Source organism: Mauremys mutica, chromosome 11 (genome assembly GCF_020497125.1).
Source record: "Mauremys mutica isolate MM-2020 ecotype Southern chromosome 11, ASM2049712v1, whole genome shotgun sequence".
NCBI lineage: Eukaryota > Metazoa > Chordata > Testudines > Geoemydidae > Mauremys > Mauremys mutica.
The window spans coordinates 38,891,982-38,910,900 of NC_059082.1; the positions used below are offsets into that span (position 1 = coordinate 38,891,982).

General features: G+C 45.2%; 1 protein-coding gene across 3 annotated transcripts in view; it reads left to right on the forward strand.

Moving 5' to 3' along the window:
• The first annotated feature begins 10,700 nt into the window (after positions 1-10,700).
• The window catches only part of EDC3 (enhancer of mRNA decapping 3), a 57,570-nt gene continuing 49,351 nt past the window's right edge, over positions 10,701-18,919 (forward strand). Inside the window, exons 1-2 of one of the 3 annotated variants that reach the window (XM_044980647.1) lie at positions 10,701-10,855; positions 17,673-17,854. In XM_044980647.1, coding sequence (XP_044836582.1) covers positions 17,691-17,854 — 164 coding nt within the window. In that variant the 5' untranslated portion in view covers positions 10,701-10,855; positions 17,673-17,690. Of the gene's footprint in view, positions 10,856-17,649; positions 17,855-18,103; positions 18,178-18,919 lie in introns of those variants that run through there. The other 2 variants (XM_044980646.1, XM_044980648.1) reach the window with 2 other exon arrangements.

Genomic DNA, 18,919 nt, shown 5'->3' on the forward strand with positions numbered 1-18,919 from the left:
CCTTCATGCGCACTATTCCACAGTGACCGGAATGTAGCTGATCTAACATCTGTGATCTCAGTGGTGGTGGAATAATGACACGTCTCCCCCACAACAAACAACCAGATTGGACCGATAACTCCGTCCGCTTGGACATGTAGGGAACAAGGTCGGATGAGACCGGAGAGGTTTGTCGAGATGTTCCATGCATCACCAGGTCCATAACGTGGGACAATACTGGGTCAACGCGAGTTGCCTTCTTTATCTGAGTAGCAGTGATGGGTGTATTCTCTACCTGTTCAAAGTAGAAGATTTCCTTGTGGGCACTATCTTGGTGTTTGACCGGCAAAGGCAACCTTGAGAGGCCATCTGCATTGCCGTGTAGAGTGGATTTCCGATATTTGATTTCATATGTGTGTGCTGAAAGTAACAATGCCCAACGTTGCATACGACTAGCAGCTAATGGGGGAATGCCTGTGTAAGGTCCAAAAATTGATGTCAGAGGTCGATGGTCTGTGAGAAGAGTAAATTTTCGCCCAAACAGGTACTGATGAAACTTCCGAATTCCAAAAACAATTCCTAATGCCTCACGTTCGATTTGGGCGTAGTTAGTTTCTGCTTTGCTTAGAGTGCGTGAAGCAAAAGCAATAGGTCTCTCTTCTCCTGAAGGCATAATATGTGACACGACTGCTCCCACTCCATAAGGGGAGGCATCGCAGGCCAATTGCAGTGGTAAGGATGGATCAAAGTGCGTTAGAACTTCAGAATTTAGCAATGCATCCTTAGCTTTGTTAAACGCAACATCACAGGCTTCAGTCCACTTCCAGGCCTTGTTCTGCCCAAGGAGCTCATGAAGTGGTTTTAGCAGTGTGGCTAACTGTGAGATGAATTTTCCATAATAGTTCAGGAGTCCTAGAAACGAGCGCAGCTGGCTTACATTTCGAGGTGGGGGAGCCTCCACAATAGCTTTAACTTTTGCAGGGGCCTTATGAAGACCTGCAGAATCAATGATGTGTCCCAAATATTCAACAGAGGGCTTGAAGAATTCACACTTGTCTTTGCGAACTCGTAGGCCATACTCTTCCAGTCTTTGTAGGGTAGCCTCTAAATTCTTTAAGTGATCCTCTTAATTTCTTCCAGTGACCAGGATATCATCCAGATAGCACTGAACTCCTGACAAGCCACACAAGATCTGGTCCATAGCCCTCTGGAACAGGGCGGGAGCAGATGTTATTCCGAAGGGTAGACGACAGTATCGATAAAGCCCCTTATGAGTCACAATAGTCAACAGCTCTTGGGACTTTTCATCGACGTGCATCTGTAAATATGCTTGACTCAGATCAATCTTACTGAACTTTTGTCCCCCAGCCAGGCCTGCGAAGAGGTCATCGATGCGGGGAAGCGGGTATTGCTCTGCACACAACACTGGGTTGACAGTGACTTTAAAATCACCGCAAATCCGGAGAGAGCCATCTTTCTTCACGATTGGAACGATAGGAGTGGCCCATGAGCTATGGGTAACTGGTATTAGGACTCCATTGGTGACCAGGCGCTCCAGGTCTGCTTCAACTTTTGGCCTGATGGCATATGGCACAGTTCGGGCTTTCAGATATTTTGGTGGACTGCCAGGTTTAATGTTCAATGTCACAGTGATTCCCTTCATACTTCCCAAATCATCTCCAAAAACAGCAGCATGTTTCCTTAGTATAGGGGTTAGACTGGTTTCTTCTTTAGTCATCCGGTGCACTTCTGCCCAGTTCAGTTGAATCTTCCCAAGCCAAGACCTACCCATTAAGGCTGGGTAGTTACCTCTCACCACAAACAGTGGCAATTTAGCCACCTGTCCATTGAGCTCCACCTTAACATCAATAGTGCCCAGCATAGGCACAGCTTCTCCCGTATACGTCTTCAGAACAGTTTTTGTTGCCTTAAGCGGAAGATGCTGTAGCTTTTCTTTATACACAGTCTCGGAGATCAGTGAGACGGCTGCACCGGTGTCCAGTTCCATGCGTATACATTTGCCATCCAATAACGGGGTTACCCAGTATTCATGTGAGCCCATTGCCAAAGACAAAACATGCAGTGGCACTTCCTCTTGCGATGAGGTGTCACCTTGATCATCCTGGGTCTGCTCTAGGGTATGCAGGGTTCCTCTTTTTGTCGGCCAGACCACAGGCCTCTTTTTCTTTTGTTTACAGGCACACTCAATGTGTCCCTTTTTGCCACAGTGTCGACACACCAGGTCCTTACACCAGCATTCTGATGCCTGGTGACCCGGCTTACCACAGCGGTAACATTCTTGACTCTGCACAGTTTTGTGGGTCGGTTCTTGTGACACTTTTTGCACCCTAGGGGGTGCACCGATGTATTGTGCCTCCCTTGTAGCCAGTTCCATGGAGACAGCAATATCAACAGCCTTCTGTAAGGTAAGCTGAGCCTCTGTCAGTAGGCGCTTCCGTATAGCTTCACTGTACAGGCCACACACTAACCTGTCACGCAGGGCATCATGTAACATTTCTTTAAATTCACAGTGTTCTGCTAGCTTTTTTAAAATGGCTACAAATTGTACAACTGTTTCATCTTCCTTTTGGTCTCTTTTGTGGAACCTATATCTTTCCGCAATTACCAGTGGTTTTGGGGAGAAATGAGACCCCAGGATTTCCACAATGTCACTGTAAGATTTAGTCTCAGGCTTAACAGGGTGTAGTAAGCTGCGTAGCAGAGAGTAGGTTTTAGCCCCTACAACAGTTAAGAATATTGGCACCTTTTTCGCTTCTGTAATGTCATTTGCAATACCAAAAAGCTCAAAACGCTCAGTATACACATGCCACTGCTCTGTATTCTCATCAAAAGGCTCCAGGGGCCTGGTCAGAGTAGCCATGATTTTTAGTTTCACTTTCACAGTCAGTGCAAACAAGCAGCTTTTTTGTTTGTTTGTTCTTTACCTTAACTTCTACTTCCTTCTGTTACTGGAGCAGCACCGGAGTCTCACCCTCGTCGCCAGTGTTATATCCTTGGGGCAGCCGGTGTAGGAAGCAATCACTTGAGGCCAGAGAGCAGGCAGCTAACCAAAACCTCCATTTTATTTACATATATACAGAGAGCTCCTCAGCCGGTTGAAACCGGTTGAGCTAACTCATAATAATCTAACTCAGTTGCCATAGCAACAAAACCATGACAACCAAATACACAACACCAGGTTTATGGATCTTGGGTAGCAGACAGAATACCCCTGGTCGGGGCTCTGGGGGTGTGTCTGTGTAGATTTGTTCCTGTGCTGTAGCCGGGAGTTACTTGAGCAGATAGTGTAGTTTCTTTTGGTATTCCTTAGAGGGATCAGAGGATAGTGGCCTGTAGAATGTGGTGTTGGAGAGTTGCCTGACAGTCTCCTGTTCATAATCCGACCTGTTCATGATGACTACAGAACCTCCTTTGTCAGCCCCTTTGATTATAATGTCAGAGTTGTTTTTGAGGCTGTGGATGGTGTTGCATTCTGTATGGCTGAGGTTATGGGGCAAGTTATGCTGTTTGTTCACAATTTCAGCATGTGCACATCTGCGGACGCACTCTATGTAGAGGTCCAGTCTGTCATTCGACCATCAGGAGGAGTCCACGCAGAATTCTTCTTGTAGTGTTGGTAGGAGGGTTCCTGTGGGTCAGTGCACTGTTCAGTGGTGTGTTGAAAATATTCCTTGAGTTGGAGATGGCAAAAGTAGGCTTCCAGATCACTGCAGAACTGTATCATATTCGTGGGGATGGTGGGGCAAAAAGAGAGTCCCTGAGATAGGACAGACTCTTCTGCCGGGCTAAGTGTGTGGTTGGATAGATTAACAATATTGTTAGGTGAGTTGAGGGTACCACTGTTGTAGCCCCCTGTGGCATGTAAGAGTTTAGATAGTTTACTGTCCTTTTTCCTCATAGAGAAGTGAAATGTGTGAGACATCCTTCACCTAGAGGACAAGCAGCCAGCGTGTTCATCACAGCCAACCTGGTTGTTGAACGCTATCAGAGAAGCTTTGGATAAACTAAATGTCATTATGAAAATGTCATCTTAGTTAAGTTTAGGCTCTAGAAAGTGTTATTTTATTTGCTATTTAACCATTTGTTTGCATTCTCCTTGTTTCTTCTTGACTCGCCATTCTTTGTTAAATAAGCGCATGTCTGATTTCACCGTCATCCTAAGTGCTGCGCGTGAAGCCTGAGGTGTAACTGCCAAGCTGGCATGCGCTGCTCCTGCAGCAGGAGCTGAGCTGTGAATTTGGTGCATTGCACGTGCAGCAGCCCATCGCTGTACTGCAGAAGGGACAGTTGTGCCCATATGCCAGGAAGGGGGTCAGGCAGTGCTTAATTTGTAATGCAAGTAGTGCCAGAGCTCAAGCAATTAGGTGCTGAGGCTCAAGGAATTTTTTTACACTCATAACTGACGCAGCAAGCCCAGAAGTACCGGGGCTATGAACTGCCAAGCCCAGAAGTGAGAGGGACTATGAACTGTCAACCAGAGATGAGCCCTGGCACAAATTAAGCACAGGGGGAGGGGTTATGCTGCCTGTGGCTGGGGTAGGGGGGCAGGGAGCTGTCTGGCAGGCTCCCTCCGGCTGGGGGCAGGACATGGACAGGGTGGAGAAGGCAGCCCTGCCGAGCCCCATGGCAAGCTGTGCCTGCATGGGAGCGTTCCAGGCTGCCCGGGGGCAGTGTTTTCCCCAGGAACTGAAATTAGGGAAAGTGTTCAAATGTACAGGCGGGAGGGTCAGAGCCGATGAGGGGTGATACCATAAAGGTGAAGGTGGGCTGTATGGCACCATAGTAAAAACTGAAAAATATTTCATGACCATTTTATTAGATTTAACTCATGTTTTAAAATCTTCACACAAATTAAAGTTGGCTACTCAAGCCTTCTATGAAGCACTACATCTACATCCTTCTTGTTTCTTGTTATAATTTTGCACAACTCTGTTAATGAACTTCTTGAATGCAACGCGTTCATCTTTGGTGGCTTCTCATGTGTCCAGTACTTCCATTCCTTCAATTGACATGCTCATTAATTCATTCACATGATCAGGCACAAGGCGACTCCTTTCAGAACACAAAATTCTATTTAATGATGAAAAATAACACTCAACTGTAGCTGTTGTGACTGGGAGTAGCAAGAGATGAATTCCTACTTCTTTCATCCCAGGAAACATAGCACAAAGATTGGGTCGAGCCACTAGTGATGATAAAAAAGTTGAAGTCAAATCTTCATTCATTTGTTGTATGATATTCCACTCTGTGTCCAAATTCTTTATTCTGTTCTGAGTGCATGGCAGCCTCATTGCTGGTAGTGCCTCAATCCACTCAACTGTCGGTGTTTTATAGGACAGGGACCTGTAAAAGCTACCTAGAGACTGAGTACATAAGAACATAACAATGGCCATACTGGGCAGGGGCGGCTCTAGGCACCAGCAAAACAAGCTGGTGCCTAGGGCGGCAAAATGTAGGGGGCGTTCCCTGCCGCGGGGGGGGGGGGCGGCAGGCTGGGCCGGCGGACCTGCCGCAGTCATGCCTGCGGGAGGTCCACCGGAGCCCTGGGACGACCGGACCTGCCGCAGGCATGACTGCGGAGGGGGCGCTCGTCCCGCGGCTTGGCTGGACCTCCCGCAGGCATGACTGCGGCAGCTCAAGCGGAGACGCCGGACCCGCGAACCGTCCGCAGCCGCGGGAGGTCCAGCCGAGCCACGCGGGACCAGCGGACCCTCTGCAGTCATGCCCGCGGGAGGTCCGCTGCTCCCGCGGCTCCGGGGCGCCTCCCGCGCATGACTGCTTGGGGCGGCCAAAAACGTAGAGCCGCCCCTGATACTGGGGCAGACCAAAGGTCCCTCCAGCCCAGTATCCTGTCTACCAACAGTGACCAATGCCAGGTGTCCCAGAGGGAGTGAACCTAACAGGTAATGATCAAGTGATCTCTCTCCTGATATCCATCTCCACCCTCTGACAAACAGAGGCTAGGGACACCATTCCTTACCCATCCTGGCTAATAGCCATTAATAGGACTTAACCTCCATGAATTTATCTCGTTCTCTTTTAAACCTTGTTATAGTCCTAGCCTTCACAACCTCCTCAGGCAAGGAGTTTTGTGCTGTGTGAAGAACTTCCTTTTATTTGCTTTAAACAAGCTGCCCATTAATTTCATTTGGTGGCCCCTAGTTCCTATGTTATGGGAACAAGTAAATAACTTTTCCTTATTCACTTTCTCCATACCACTCTGATTTTATATACCTCTATCATATCCCACCAAGTCTCCTCTTTTCCAAGCTGAGAAGTCCTAGCCTCTTTAATCTCTCCTCATATGGGACCTGTTCCAAACCCCTAATCATTTTAGTTGCCCTTCTCTGAACCTTTTCTAATGCTAGTATATCTTTTTTGAGATGAGGAGACCACATCTGTACACAGTATTCAAGATGTGGGCGTACCATGGATTTATATAAGGGCAATAAGATATTCTCCGTCTTATTCACTATCCCTTTTTGAATGATTCCTAGCATCCTGTCTGCTTTTTTGACTGCCACTGCACACTGCATGGACGTCTTCAGAGAACTATCTACGATGACTCCAAGATCTTTCCTGATTAGTTGTAGCTAAATTAGCCCCCATCATATTGTATGTATAGTTGGGGTTATTTTTTCCAATGTGCATTACTTTACATTTATCCATATTAAATTTCATTTGCCATTTTGTTGCCCAATCACTTAGTTTTCTGAGATCTTTTTGAAGTTCTTCACAGTCTGCTTTGGTCTTAACTATCTTGAGCAGTTTAGTATCATCTGCAAACTTTGCCACCTCACTGTTTACCCCTTTCTCCAGATCATTTATGAATAAATTGAATAGGATTGGTCCTAGGACTGACCCTTGGGAAACACCAGTAGTTACCCCTCTCCATTCTGGAAAATTTACCATTTATTCCTACCCTTTGTTCCCTGTCTTTTAACCAGTTCTCAATCCATAAAAGGATCTTCCCTTTTATCCCATGACAACTTAATTTACGTAAGAGCCTTCGGGGCAGGACCTTGTCAAATGCTTTCTGGAAATCTAAGTACAGTATGTCCACTGGATCTCCCTTGTCCACATTTGTTGACCCCTTCAAAGAACTCTAATAGATTAGTAAGACATGATTACCCTTTACAGAAACCACGTTGACTTTTGCCCAACAATGTATGTTCTTCTATGTGTCTGACAATTTTATACTTTACTATTGTTTCAACTAATTTGCCCGGTACTGACAGACGTATTGGAGCATAAGCTTTCATGGGTGAATACCCACTTCGTCAGAAGTGGGTATTCCCCCACGAAAACTCATGTTCCAATACGTCTGTTAGTCTGTAAGGTGCCACAGGACTCTTTGTTGCTTTTTACAGATCCAGACTAACACAGCTCCCCCGATACCTGGTACTGACATTAGACTTACCAGTCTGTAATTGCCCGGATCACCTCTAGAGCCCTTTTTAAATATTGGCGTTACATTAGGTATCTTCCAGTCACTGGGTATAGAAGGTGATTTAAAAGACTGGTTACAAACCATAGTTAATCTGGTCCCGCTGACCTGTTAAGCTTACCAATTAATTCCAAAACCTCCTCTAGTGACACTTCAATCTGTAACAATTGCTCAGATTTGTCACCTACAGAGGACGGCTCAGGTTTGGAAATCTCCCTAACACCCTCAGCCATGACGACCAAAGCAAAGAATTCATTTAGTTTCTCCGCAATGACTTTATTGTCTTTAAGTGCTCCTTTTGTTTCTCGATCTTCCAGGGGCCCCACTTTAACAGGCTTCCTGCTTCTGATGTACTTAAACATTCTGTTATTACCTTTTGAGTTTTTGGCTAGCTGCTCTTCAAACTCCTTTTTGGCTTTTCTTATTACATTTTTACACTTAATTTGGCAGTGTTTATGCTCCTTTCTATTTACCTCACTAGGATTTGACTTCCACTTTTTAAAAGATGCCTTTTTATATCTCACTGCTTCTTTTACATGGTTGTTAAGCCACAGTGGCGCTTTTTTAGTTCTTTTACTGTTTTTTTTAAATTTGGGGTATACATTTAAGTTGGGCCTCTATTATGGTGTCTTTGAATAGTGTCCATGCAGCTTGTAGGGATTTCACTCTAGTAGAATCTGGAAGTCACTGTTGTAGATTTTTAAGAATCAAGTCTGTGTACTTTTTCAGTTGCCTTAACAAACACTTCTTGTCCTCTTCACTTAAGGATTCAATATAAATGCCTTCATTTGTTAACTTCTGGACTGAAGTCTTTGCTTCTTCCAGTACTTTTTCAATGGATAGGTCTCTGATTGATCCAAATGTAGCTTCTATTGCTAGACAAAGATCTAATACTGTTGTAACAGATGCCTGGATGGCATTGTTTAATGACCCAAGTGGTTTCAACAGTAGACTTGCAAGAGAGAGAATGGCAATAGTCTTCTCTGAACATAGTAGCAAAAGTAATCCACCAGCCTCACTACTTAGATCCATCCCATAGCCAATAATAACGGTTAGAGTAATTTTAAGACAACAGCCAAGGATCGCTCATGAGAAAGCCAGACGGTTTTCCCAGGTTGGACTAATTTGAACTTCAGTCCCAGTGTATTGTCTATATTTTCCAATATATTCAGTCTTTTTAGACTCTTGCTGAAAAAAATAATAATGAAGACATTAAATGTATAGCTTTTTTAGTGTCTTTGAAGAGTCTGCAGCTCGTACTAGTGCTAGTTGGAGTAGATGGCCTCTGCAGTGTGTATAGGAGAGATTAGGGTTACACTTTTCTCTGAGCAAAGCTTGTACTCCACCGTGTCTTCCAGAGAAGTTTGCAGCTCCATCAAATGCACAAGCAGCCATCTGTTTGAGGCCAAATTGACAAGCATTTAACTCTTCTAAGATGTGGGTTATCACAAATGCAGCTGATGCGTTTTCTATAACTTGAACATCTAGAAATGCATCTACTGGCCTACCACTGACATCAAGATAACATACACAATGATTTAATACTTGATGCCCATTTGCAGCAATGCATTCTTCAGCCATGTATGCAAATTTTCTGAATGCAGTGAGAGAGTTCTTCACTTTTTCAGCTGCTGAGTCTTTCACTGTTGCATCACATGCTTCTAGCCGGTCAGTTGAGTTTCTTGCAGAAAAATAGTGAGCATTTGCTGGTCTTGTTCGGAACCAGTGTTCAACTTCAGGATGAACAAGTGATAATGCACTTAACATTGGCCTCCAGTTTGTAGTGTGTGGTATCTCTTGCTTAAATAGAAAGTATGATGCCACAGCCATGTTTGTTCGCATGAACTGTGTTGTGTCTCCAGGATTCTTAACAGCCTCATTAACACTTACTGGTGTTATCCTTGGTCAGTGGAGACTCAAGTTCAGAGGTGCTTTCACATGAGTTCACCTCCCAGGTGGGGCAAGAAGGCACTTTGCTCGTTCCTCCATCAGCTGCTCACTGTTCGCTCTGGCCACTGTTGTTCGTTGTGCCACCATTCACTCCATCGCTCTGTTGCCAATGGCCCTACACCATCACCTTCTGCTGCCACCTGCCACTGTGATCTCTGTGAGTTGGTTTCTTGAGGTTCTATCCAGCTCTCAGTGATTTCAGCTCAGCTCTCAGTGGGGGAACTTCACCGTTAGTGCAGACTGGGCCATCTCTTCCACAGAAACACTGTCCCACAGCAGGTCTAAGCACTTAGACCTGATTATCAGTGATTTCAGCTGTAGTGGTCACTTAACAAAAGACTATCTATGGAGCCTAAAAAGTGGAGGGGGCAGGTCAAATAGTACTTGTGACTCAGGCAGACCATCAAGTAAAACACCTAGCCCCCCTCCCCCTTTTGATGCCCTCAAGCCGCACAGGCTAAGTACAGTTCTACTGCCCTTTACTCATACAATAATAACATTTCATTACCCCAGCAGTCAAGTGATTTGTAACCCAACCCCAGCCAAAAATCTATCACTTGGGCAACACAGTTCTGTTTGCTGGATACCTAGGTAGATTAGGTGTGACTGTAAATACAATCTGGTCCTGAAGCCTTTCCCCCCAGCCTCCAGCTCATCACTAGCTGTCAGGGAGAGCTCATTTAAACTTTGCTTACAAATCATAATTTGAAATTATTAGGTTGGCCAACATCACCAAAATGAATGCACTGCCATTGTCATAAAAAACAACAGCTGTATAAGGCAGCTAGTCTATGGTAATACCTTTCAAATCTACTATACTTTTTCAGATATACGTATTTTATCATGCACTGTATATGCTTTTAAAGTGTGTATTAATGTTTCAATTTCAATTCAAATTTCCAAACAATCATTAAATTGGCAACACTGCATGGAACTAGTTCACAAAACGGGGGGAGGGGCGGTTGGGGAAATTCGGGGGTGGGGGATGTAGGGAAATCCCTGCCCAGGGGGTCTGAAAGCTCCTTGAGCTCTGCTCCGGGACCCCACTGCCCCGCCATGGAAAAGGGGCTCTCAGGGCGCACACAACGCTTCCCCGGCAGCAGGCACAAGGAGCATGCGCACCACCGGCACGCGTCGACAGGGTTTACACACGCTCAACCCGAAGGGCGCTCTGCGCAGGCGCATAGCCAGTTAGGCGGACTCAGTTTGCGCGGCGCTGGTCCGCGGGAGGTCGACTTGTCTATGCTCCTGGAGGTGGGTAGAGCGTCACCCTGGCGCTGAGGCCAAACGGCAGGGCTCTACCACCGGGAGGTGGGCGAGGCGATTCCACCCCCACCCCAAGCGGAGGCGGAAGTGACGGCAGACGCACAGCGCCGTGCAGGCGGCGTTTCCGGCGTGCGTCGGGGTCGGTGTGCAGAGTAGCTCCAAGAGAGGCGGAGAGCGGGACGCGGGACTCAGGTGGGGGCGGCTCCCCTGTCCCTCAGGGGTGGGCAGCGCGGGGCGGACACGGCCTCGACCTCTAGGGCACCAGCCGCGCCGCCATCTCGGCAAGGAGAGGGGAGGGCTCCGGGGGAGGAGCTGGGGCTCCAGCAGGGGCGGTCCGTGGGAGGGGCCCCACTGAGATGCATGGGGGAGGGGGCCCCCACTTCTGTGCAGTTCCCCTCCCCCACTCTGCCCCCCCTGCACGGGGGTGTTTCCCCTCTTCCATGTTCAGGGGGACAAGCCCCCTTCTTCAATTCGTCCTCCTCGTGGCTCTTCTCCCTGACAAGGAGCCCGATAACCTGGTGCATTTCAGCGGGGCAGCTGTTCTGCCTCCCCCTCGCTTTAGCCTCAACAGCCCCAGAGCTGCTTCTCCCGGGGGGATTTGAGTCCCTTTTCCTGTTTTTGATGAGCCCCCAAGGCTCCTTTATTTCCCCGTGGCCCTTTGAAACCTCCTAGCTTGAGTGATCATAGATGCGGGCCTGGGTGCATTGTTTTGCTTTCAAGAGAGGCCTGATTTTATCACTCTATCTCCTCCTGGATGAAGATGTAAGTGAGCATCCACCCATGGGATCCTAGTCCTCCATACTCACAACACATACATAATGAGGTAACCTGAAAGCAAACCATCTCCATTAATGAGAAGCACTGTTCTTTAACCTTTGTAAGCAAACTGGAGAAGAGTTTGTATCTTGCTATGCACTTGATAGTGGCTTGTGCAATGAAGTCTTGCTCCTGATTGGATGCACTTGGCATTACCACAGTAAGAATAATAAATAGAAACTTTGCTGTTTCATCTGTTAGGCTATTCTCCTGAATGTTAGGATTAACCGTGTGTTCCCTTGATGATCACAAGACTGTGTCTACACTGGCACAAGTTGCCTTTTGTACATCTTTGGGAAAAAGGCAGGACATTTGGATGTGAGCTTTGGATGAGGCCAAGAGTGTAACAAGGTTCAAAAAGGGATTGGCTATTTATAGATATTAGGAATATCCAGTATTATGCTAACTAATTACCATGAATTTTGGAAGGCATATTAAACTGCATGCTTCAGGGTTTATGCCAGTGCCTGTCTACTAGGTCTCATCTTGATCTTTATGTGGGGGATAGGTTATTCCCCATCTACCTACTGTGCAGTTCTTACACCTTCTGTAGCATCTGGTACAGATCACTGTCAGAGACAGGATATTATACCAGATGGATTTAGAGATTGATCCAGTATTGCAGTTCCTATAAGCTTAGACTTCCAAGTATTCTTGTTCTAAAATAAGGGGGAGGGAGTATACTAGTGGTTTTCAAACTGCAGGTCACAACCCAGTACTGGGTTGCAGAATGGAAGACACTGGGTCGTAGCGACTCTGGTCAGCACTGCAGCCTGGGCCGTTAAAAGTCCCATCGCCAGTGCTGCTTGGCTAAGGCAGGCTAGTTCCCACCTGTTCTGACACTGTGCTGTGCCCCAGAAGCAGCCAGCAGCAGGTCTGGCTCCTAGGCAGGGGGGCCACGGGGCTCCGTGCGCTGCCCCTGCCCTGAGCACCAGCTCTGCACTCCCAGTGGCCGGGAACCAGCCAATGGGAGCTGTGGTGGGGTCAGTGCCTACAGGCAAGAGCCGCGCGGAGCCAGTCCTGCTGTTGTCTGCTTCTGGGGCACAGCACAGTCTGTGGTGCCAGGACAGGCAGGAAGCCTGCCTTAGTACCCACGCTGTGCCGCTGACCGGGAGCTGCCCAAGGCAAGCCCGTGCCCATGCCCCAGCCCTGAGCCCCCCCCACCCCATTCCTGCACCCCAAACCCTTCATCCCTGGCCCCACTCCAGAGCCTGCACCCCCACCCAGAGCCCTGACCCCTTTCACGCCCCAGCCCAGAGCCCCCTCCCACACCCTGAGCCACTCATTCCTGGCCCCACCCCACAGCCCTCACCTTCGTGCCCCAACCCTGTGCCCCAGCCCTGAGCCCCTCCCACACCCCAAGCCCCTCATCCCCAGCTCTGTTGGGTCGCAGGCATTAACAATTTTCTTCAACTGGGTCACCAGAAAAAAAGTTTGAAAACCAGTGGAGTAGACACTTGAGCCCTACTTATAATGGGAAAATGAGCTGTTGCTGAAAATAACTTTTCGATGGGTCTCCCTGAACAGGTATTGGAAACTGCCTTAGTGCTAGTTTAGACCACAAAAAAACACTTTCAGATTTATTTTTGAAAGCTGATTGAGGCTTGAAATTTGATCCTAGCATTTAAACTCTTTTCAGTCCCAGTTCAAAGAGGGTTATTTGCCTAAAATCATTTGCAGCAACAATTCAGCTTCCAAGTATAGACAGGGCAGCGAGTGGCTTTGGTGCATGTCTACACTGTATCTGAGAGCAAGCCTCCCAGCCAGGGTCCACAGACTTGTGCTAGCTAAAAATAGCTGTGTAGACATTGCTTTGACATTGTGGCAAGCACATGCCCCAAGAGTCAGAGCCCAAGCTGCAACGTCTACACATCAAATACTAGAGTGATAGTATGCGCCCCACAAGTACTAGTTTGTAGACCTGGGCTGTGAGTGTTGCTCCCACATGCAGTGTAGACATGCTCTTAGTGGCTCCTTTTCTTTTTAGGTGTCTGTAGCTCAAAGTGCACAGCAAAGATTATTGATTTTTTCCCCCCATGTAATAATTTAGCATTTCAAATGTTTATGTACTAATCTAACATTTTTTGCCAGCTCAAAGCACTGTATAAACATTAAGTAAACTAATATGCCAGACCAGCCTGATCTCCTTCTTTGAGAAGATAACAGATTTTTTTAAACAAAGGAAATGCAGTATATCTGGATTTCAGCAAGGCATTTGATACAGTTCCACTTGAGAAATTTAGTTAAATTAAAGAATGTGGGGATTAATATGACAATTGAAAGATGGATAAGGAACTGGTTAAAGAGGAGGCTACAATGGGTCATGCTGAAAGGTGAACTGTCATGCTGGAGGGAGGTTATTAGTGGAGTTTCTTAAGGATTGGTCTTGGGGCCATTCTTATTTAACATTTTTATTAGGGCTGTCAATTAATTGGAGTTAACTCACGCAATTAACTCAAAAAATCACGATTAATCGCAGTTTTAATTGCACTGTTAAACAATAGAATACCCATTGAAATTTATTAAATATTTTGGATGCACTTTGGACTATTCAATTTCATCCCATTTCTATTACAGACACTCCCCGACTTATGCAAGCATTCCGGAATGCCTTGCCTAACTCAAATTTTGCATAAGTCGGAAATGTATCTCTGACCATTACGCAAAAAAACCCCACCCACCTCCTATTTCTAGCTTACGGAACTTTTTTTGTAAGTGCGGATTTGTGTAAGTTGGATCTTGTGTAACCCAGGGAGCATCTGTACTCCAGTTTTCAAGGTCATCCAGGTCTTCTTGTATGATATTCTGGTCCTCCTCTGTATTGGCAATACCTCCCAACTGTGTGTCACCTGTACATTTTATTATCGCACGCCCATATTTTGCTCCATGATCATTAATAAAAATTAGGGCTGTCAAGCAATTAAAAAATTATTCATGAAGCACTGTTAAACAATAACAGAATACCATTTATTTAAACTTTTGGATTTTTTCCACATTTTCAAATATACTGATTTCAGTTATAACAGAATACAGTGTACAGTGCTCACTTTATATTATTACAAATATTTGCACTGTAAAAAACAAAGTTTTTCAATTAACCTAATACAAGTACTGTAGTGCAATCTCTTTATCATGAAAGTGCAACTTACAAATGTAGAATTATGTAAAAAAACCAACAACCCTGCATTCAAAAATAAAACAATGTAAAACTTTAGAGCCTACAAATCCACTCAGTCCTATTTCTTGTTCAGCCAATCGCTCAGATAAACGAGTTTGTTTACATTTGAAGGAGATAATACTGCCCGCTTCTTGTTCACAATTTCACCTGAAAATGAGAACAGGTGTTCGCATGGAACTGCTGTAGCCAACATTCCAAGATATTTACATGCCAGATGCACTAAAGATTCATATGTCCCTTCATGCTTCAACCACCATCCCAGAGGACATGCGTCCATGCTGATAATGGGTTCTGCTCGATAAAAATCCAAAGCAGTGCAGATCGATGCATGTTCATTTTCCATCATCTGAGTCAGATTCCACCAGCAGAAGGTTGATTTTCTTTTTTGTTGTTTCGGGTTCTGTAGTTTCCTCTTTGGAGTGTTGCTCTTTTAAGACTTCTGAAAGACACCTCATCCCTCTCAGATTTTAGAAAGCACTTCAGATTCTTAAACCTTGGGTCAAGTACTGTAGCTATCTTTAGAAATCTCACATTGGTACTGTCATAGGTTTATTCCCCACTTTGAACTTTAGCGTTCACAAGATGGGGACCTGCATAGGCTCCTCTAAACTAAAATCCTAGTTTAGATCTGGTAAAGCTGCCACCAACTAGAAATTCCAGTGTCTAGTACACTCCCTGTTCCCCCAACACTCCCTGTTCCTTTCCCTGGGGAACACAGATCCCAACTTCCTTGGATCTTAACACAAAGGGAAATAATCCATTCCCCCCCACCTCCTTCCCCCCCCCTTGTCCTTGGGAGAGATACCTTGATTCAAACTCCTTGAATCAAACAAAGAGGGATTCACTTTTCCCCCTCCCCTTCCCCTGAAAATCCAAAGAAGGGAAGAAATCAATCAAGTTCTAAAAAGAAAAGATTTTATTAAAGAAAGAAAAAAAAGTACACTATCTCTGTATCACCAGGATAAAATATACAGGGTCTAGCTTATAAACCTGGAGAGGCTTTCCCCTCCCCCCTCCTTTCTCAGAATAATCAAAGTAACAGCAAACAGAAATAAAGATATTTCTTCAGCAAACATAGAATTGCAAATGTAGAAATCAATTATAAGACTAAACCGCCTTCTAATACTCACTATACTGAATAGAAGAAAATACTTCAGGAAACCTTGGAGAACTTGAAGAATATGTCTGGCCTCTCTTAAATCCAAAGAGAGAACAGAAAATCAAACAAAGGACACAGACAAAGACTTCCCTCCACAGAGATTTGAAATTATCTTGTCCCTTGATTGGTCCTCTGGTCAGGTGTTCCTCAGGTTACTGAGCTTGTTAACCCTTTACAGGTAAAAGAGACCTTAACCCTTACTATCTGTTTATGACAGGTACCTTCTTTGCATTTTGTCAAATCTGCAGGAGGGAAAGGAATTATAAGCACCAGTGTGGACACAAGAACAAATGGATATAAACTGGCCATCAACAAGTTTAGGCTTGAAATTAGATGAAGGTTTCTAATGATCAGAGGAGTGAAGTTTTGGGACAGCCTTCCAAGGGGAGCAGTGGGGGCAAAAAACTTAACTTGCTTCAAGACTGAGCTTGATAAGTTTATGGGGGGGAAAGGGGAGAGGATGGTGTGATGGGACTGCCTACAGTGGCATGTAATTGATCTGTGACTGCTAGCAGCAAATATCTCCAATGGCCAGTGATGGGGTGCTAGATAGGGAGGGCTCTAAATTACTTCAGAGAATTCTTTCTCAGGTGTCTGGCTGGCGGGTCTTGCCCAAATGCTCAAGGTCCAGGGTCGGGAAGGAATCTTCCCTCAGGTCAGATTGGCAGAAGCCCTGGGGAGGGGTTGCCTCTGCAGCATGGGGCGGGTCACTTTGCAGGTTTAAACTAGTGTAAATGGCAGATTCTGTTACTTGAAGTCTTTAAATAGTTATTTGAGGACTTCAGTAACTCAGCCAGAGGTTAGGGGTCTCACATCTCCACACATGGAAAGGCATGCACAGTCACTTCAGTGTGTTGATTGAAAGTTGCACTTCCCTGAGACTCTAGAGTTAAGAATTGAGGGGGGACTGGTGGATTGAGTATTTAAATAAACACATCATATGTATTTATGAGACTGTTTACCCTTTGAAATACACCTCTACCTTGATATAACGCTGTCCTTGGGAGCCAAAAAATCTTACAGCATTATAGGTGAAACTGCGTTATATCGAATTTGATTTGATCTGCGGGAGCGCGCAGCCCTCCCTCCTCCTCCTCCCTCCCCCTCCCCCCCGGAGCACTGCTTTACTGCGTTATATCCAAATTTGTGTTATATCAGGTGGCATTATAATGGGGTAGAGGTGTGTATGCAGTTACTATCAAACAAAGTAACTTACTAGTCACTTTTGAACTTTGTTTTATGTTAAAACTTATCAGTTAGCTAATTGTGGGATTGATAATAGTATTTTATGGGTGAAATCCTGGCTTCAGTGAGGTCAGGATTTTACCCTATATAGCTATAGCTCCATCTTTCTGTTCCACTATCACTACACAAGTGTTTAGAATGGGAAGCTACGACAGAGATATGTGACTGAAGCTCCAGGGAAAATGTAGGCTGGCAGATCTAGATACTTGAACTGTAATTTAACCAGAACACCCCAGAAAAAGTAGTTAGGGTTGGAATGCATTACAGAAAATTACTGGTGTTTTTTTAGATTACAGCATTATATGGAATCTGGTTGTGAGAGACTAAGTTTTATCCAGTATTACTTGTGTCGCAACAAAACTCTAGGTACTTTACAGACAAGCCTACAGGCATGGTCTCTGTCAAAGGATCTTACAATCTAAATAGGATCTTAAAGTATATATGAGTATTATCCCTTTCCCACTATGAAAAGACAAACCACCAAAGTAAGGGCCTAGATGTGGTCTAGGACCATGACATGGGGGGATATAGCTGATGCTAATTAGGTTTGTCAGTCTCCTGTTTTTTTGTTTTTGTTTTTTCCCCCAGCCAATCGTGTCTTCATTTTATAGTGATCACGTGTCAGAAATATGGCTACAGACTGGCTTGGAAGCATTGTGTCCATTAACTGTGGAAACAGCCTGGGAGTCTATCAGGGACGAGTGTCGGCTGTGGATCAGATCAGTCAGACCATCTCCCTTACGCGGCCTTTCCATAATGGGGTCAAGTGCCTTGTGCCAGAGGTCACCTTCAGGTAAGTGTCTCCTCTGTCTGTTTCTTCCAGGCAAACTTTACATATGGCTGAAGTTGGGGCATTTTGCTTCAAAACTCATTACTGCTTATCCTTGGCTGAAAAGTGCCTCTATTACTTTTGGTAGGACCTATACAGAAAGCAAGAGATGCTGTCTTTGGGCTTTTTGTTGTTTGGGTTACAATGTGACACAGATGTAGATCACAATTGGAACACATTGGTAGGAGCAAAGAAAATGGCTGTCTGCACAGGGTCACTGTGTATTACCTGTCCTCCAGCTTACAGTTAGATGAGACATTTGGCAGACTCTGGAATTTTTGCCAATGGCAAGTTTAATGTTTGTGTTTACTAAAGCACAACTGAAGTGAAAGTGGAGCTGTTAATCATTTAAATTAGATCCTTGCCCCAAATAAATCTGTTTTATGGCTCCAACTGCATGTTTATCTTCAGATCTGTTTTATCTTCTGCCATGTTCTTTCTTTTCCTCCATCTAGATAGCTCTTGATATCTGTCTGGCAAGAATTCTCTTCTCATTGGCACAATAATCTTGTTTTATAATTCGCAAGCCAATTGGTGCAGATTGGCCTTGGAGAGACATACCAACAGCATCCAAAACTAACAAGCCTACTGCTGTGTAGGAAGTATTGCTGCTGTTCTACTAAATTACCTGCCCTCTACCTCTGCCCCAAGCTCCCCTGTTATGTTATTGGAGAAGAGTAAAAATTAGTAACCAAAGATTTTTTTCTATTATCAGTGCAAATTGGCAAAGTTAATACACAGATTTAAATGACTTCCACAAATACACAGATTTAACTATTTTATTACTAAACAAAGATTAAATAGCAACCTTAGGCAGTCTCTCTTGCTTAGGGCTTGTCTACATTACCTGCTGGATCAACAGGCAGTGATCGATCCAGTGGGTGTCGATTAATCGTGTCTAGTTTAGACGTGATAAATCGACCACTGAGCGCTCTTCCATTGACTCCGGTACTCCACCAGGCAGGCGCAGTCGACAGGAGAGCGTCAGCCATCGACTTACCACAGTGAAGACACCATGGTAAGTAGATC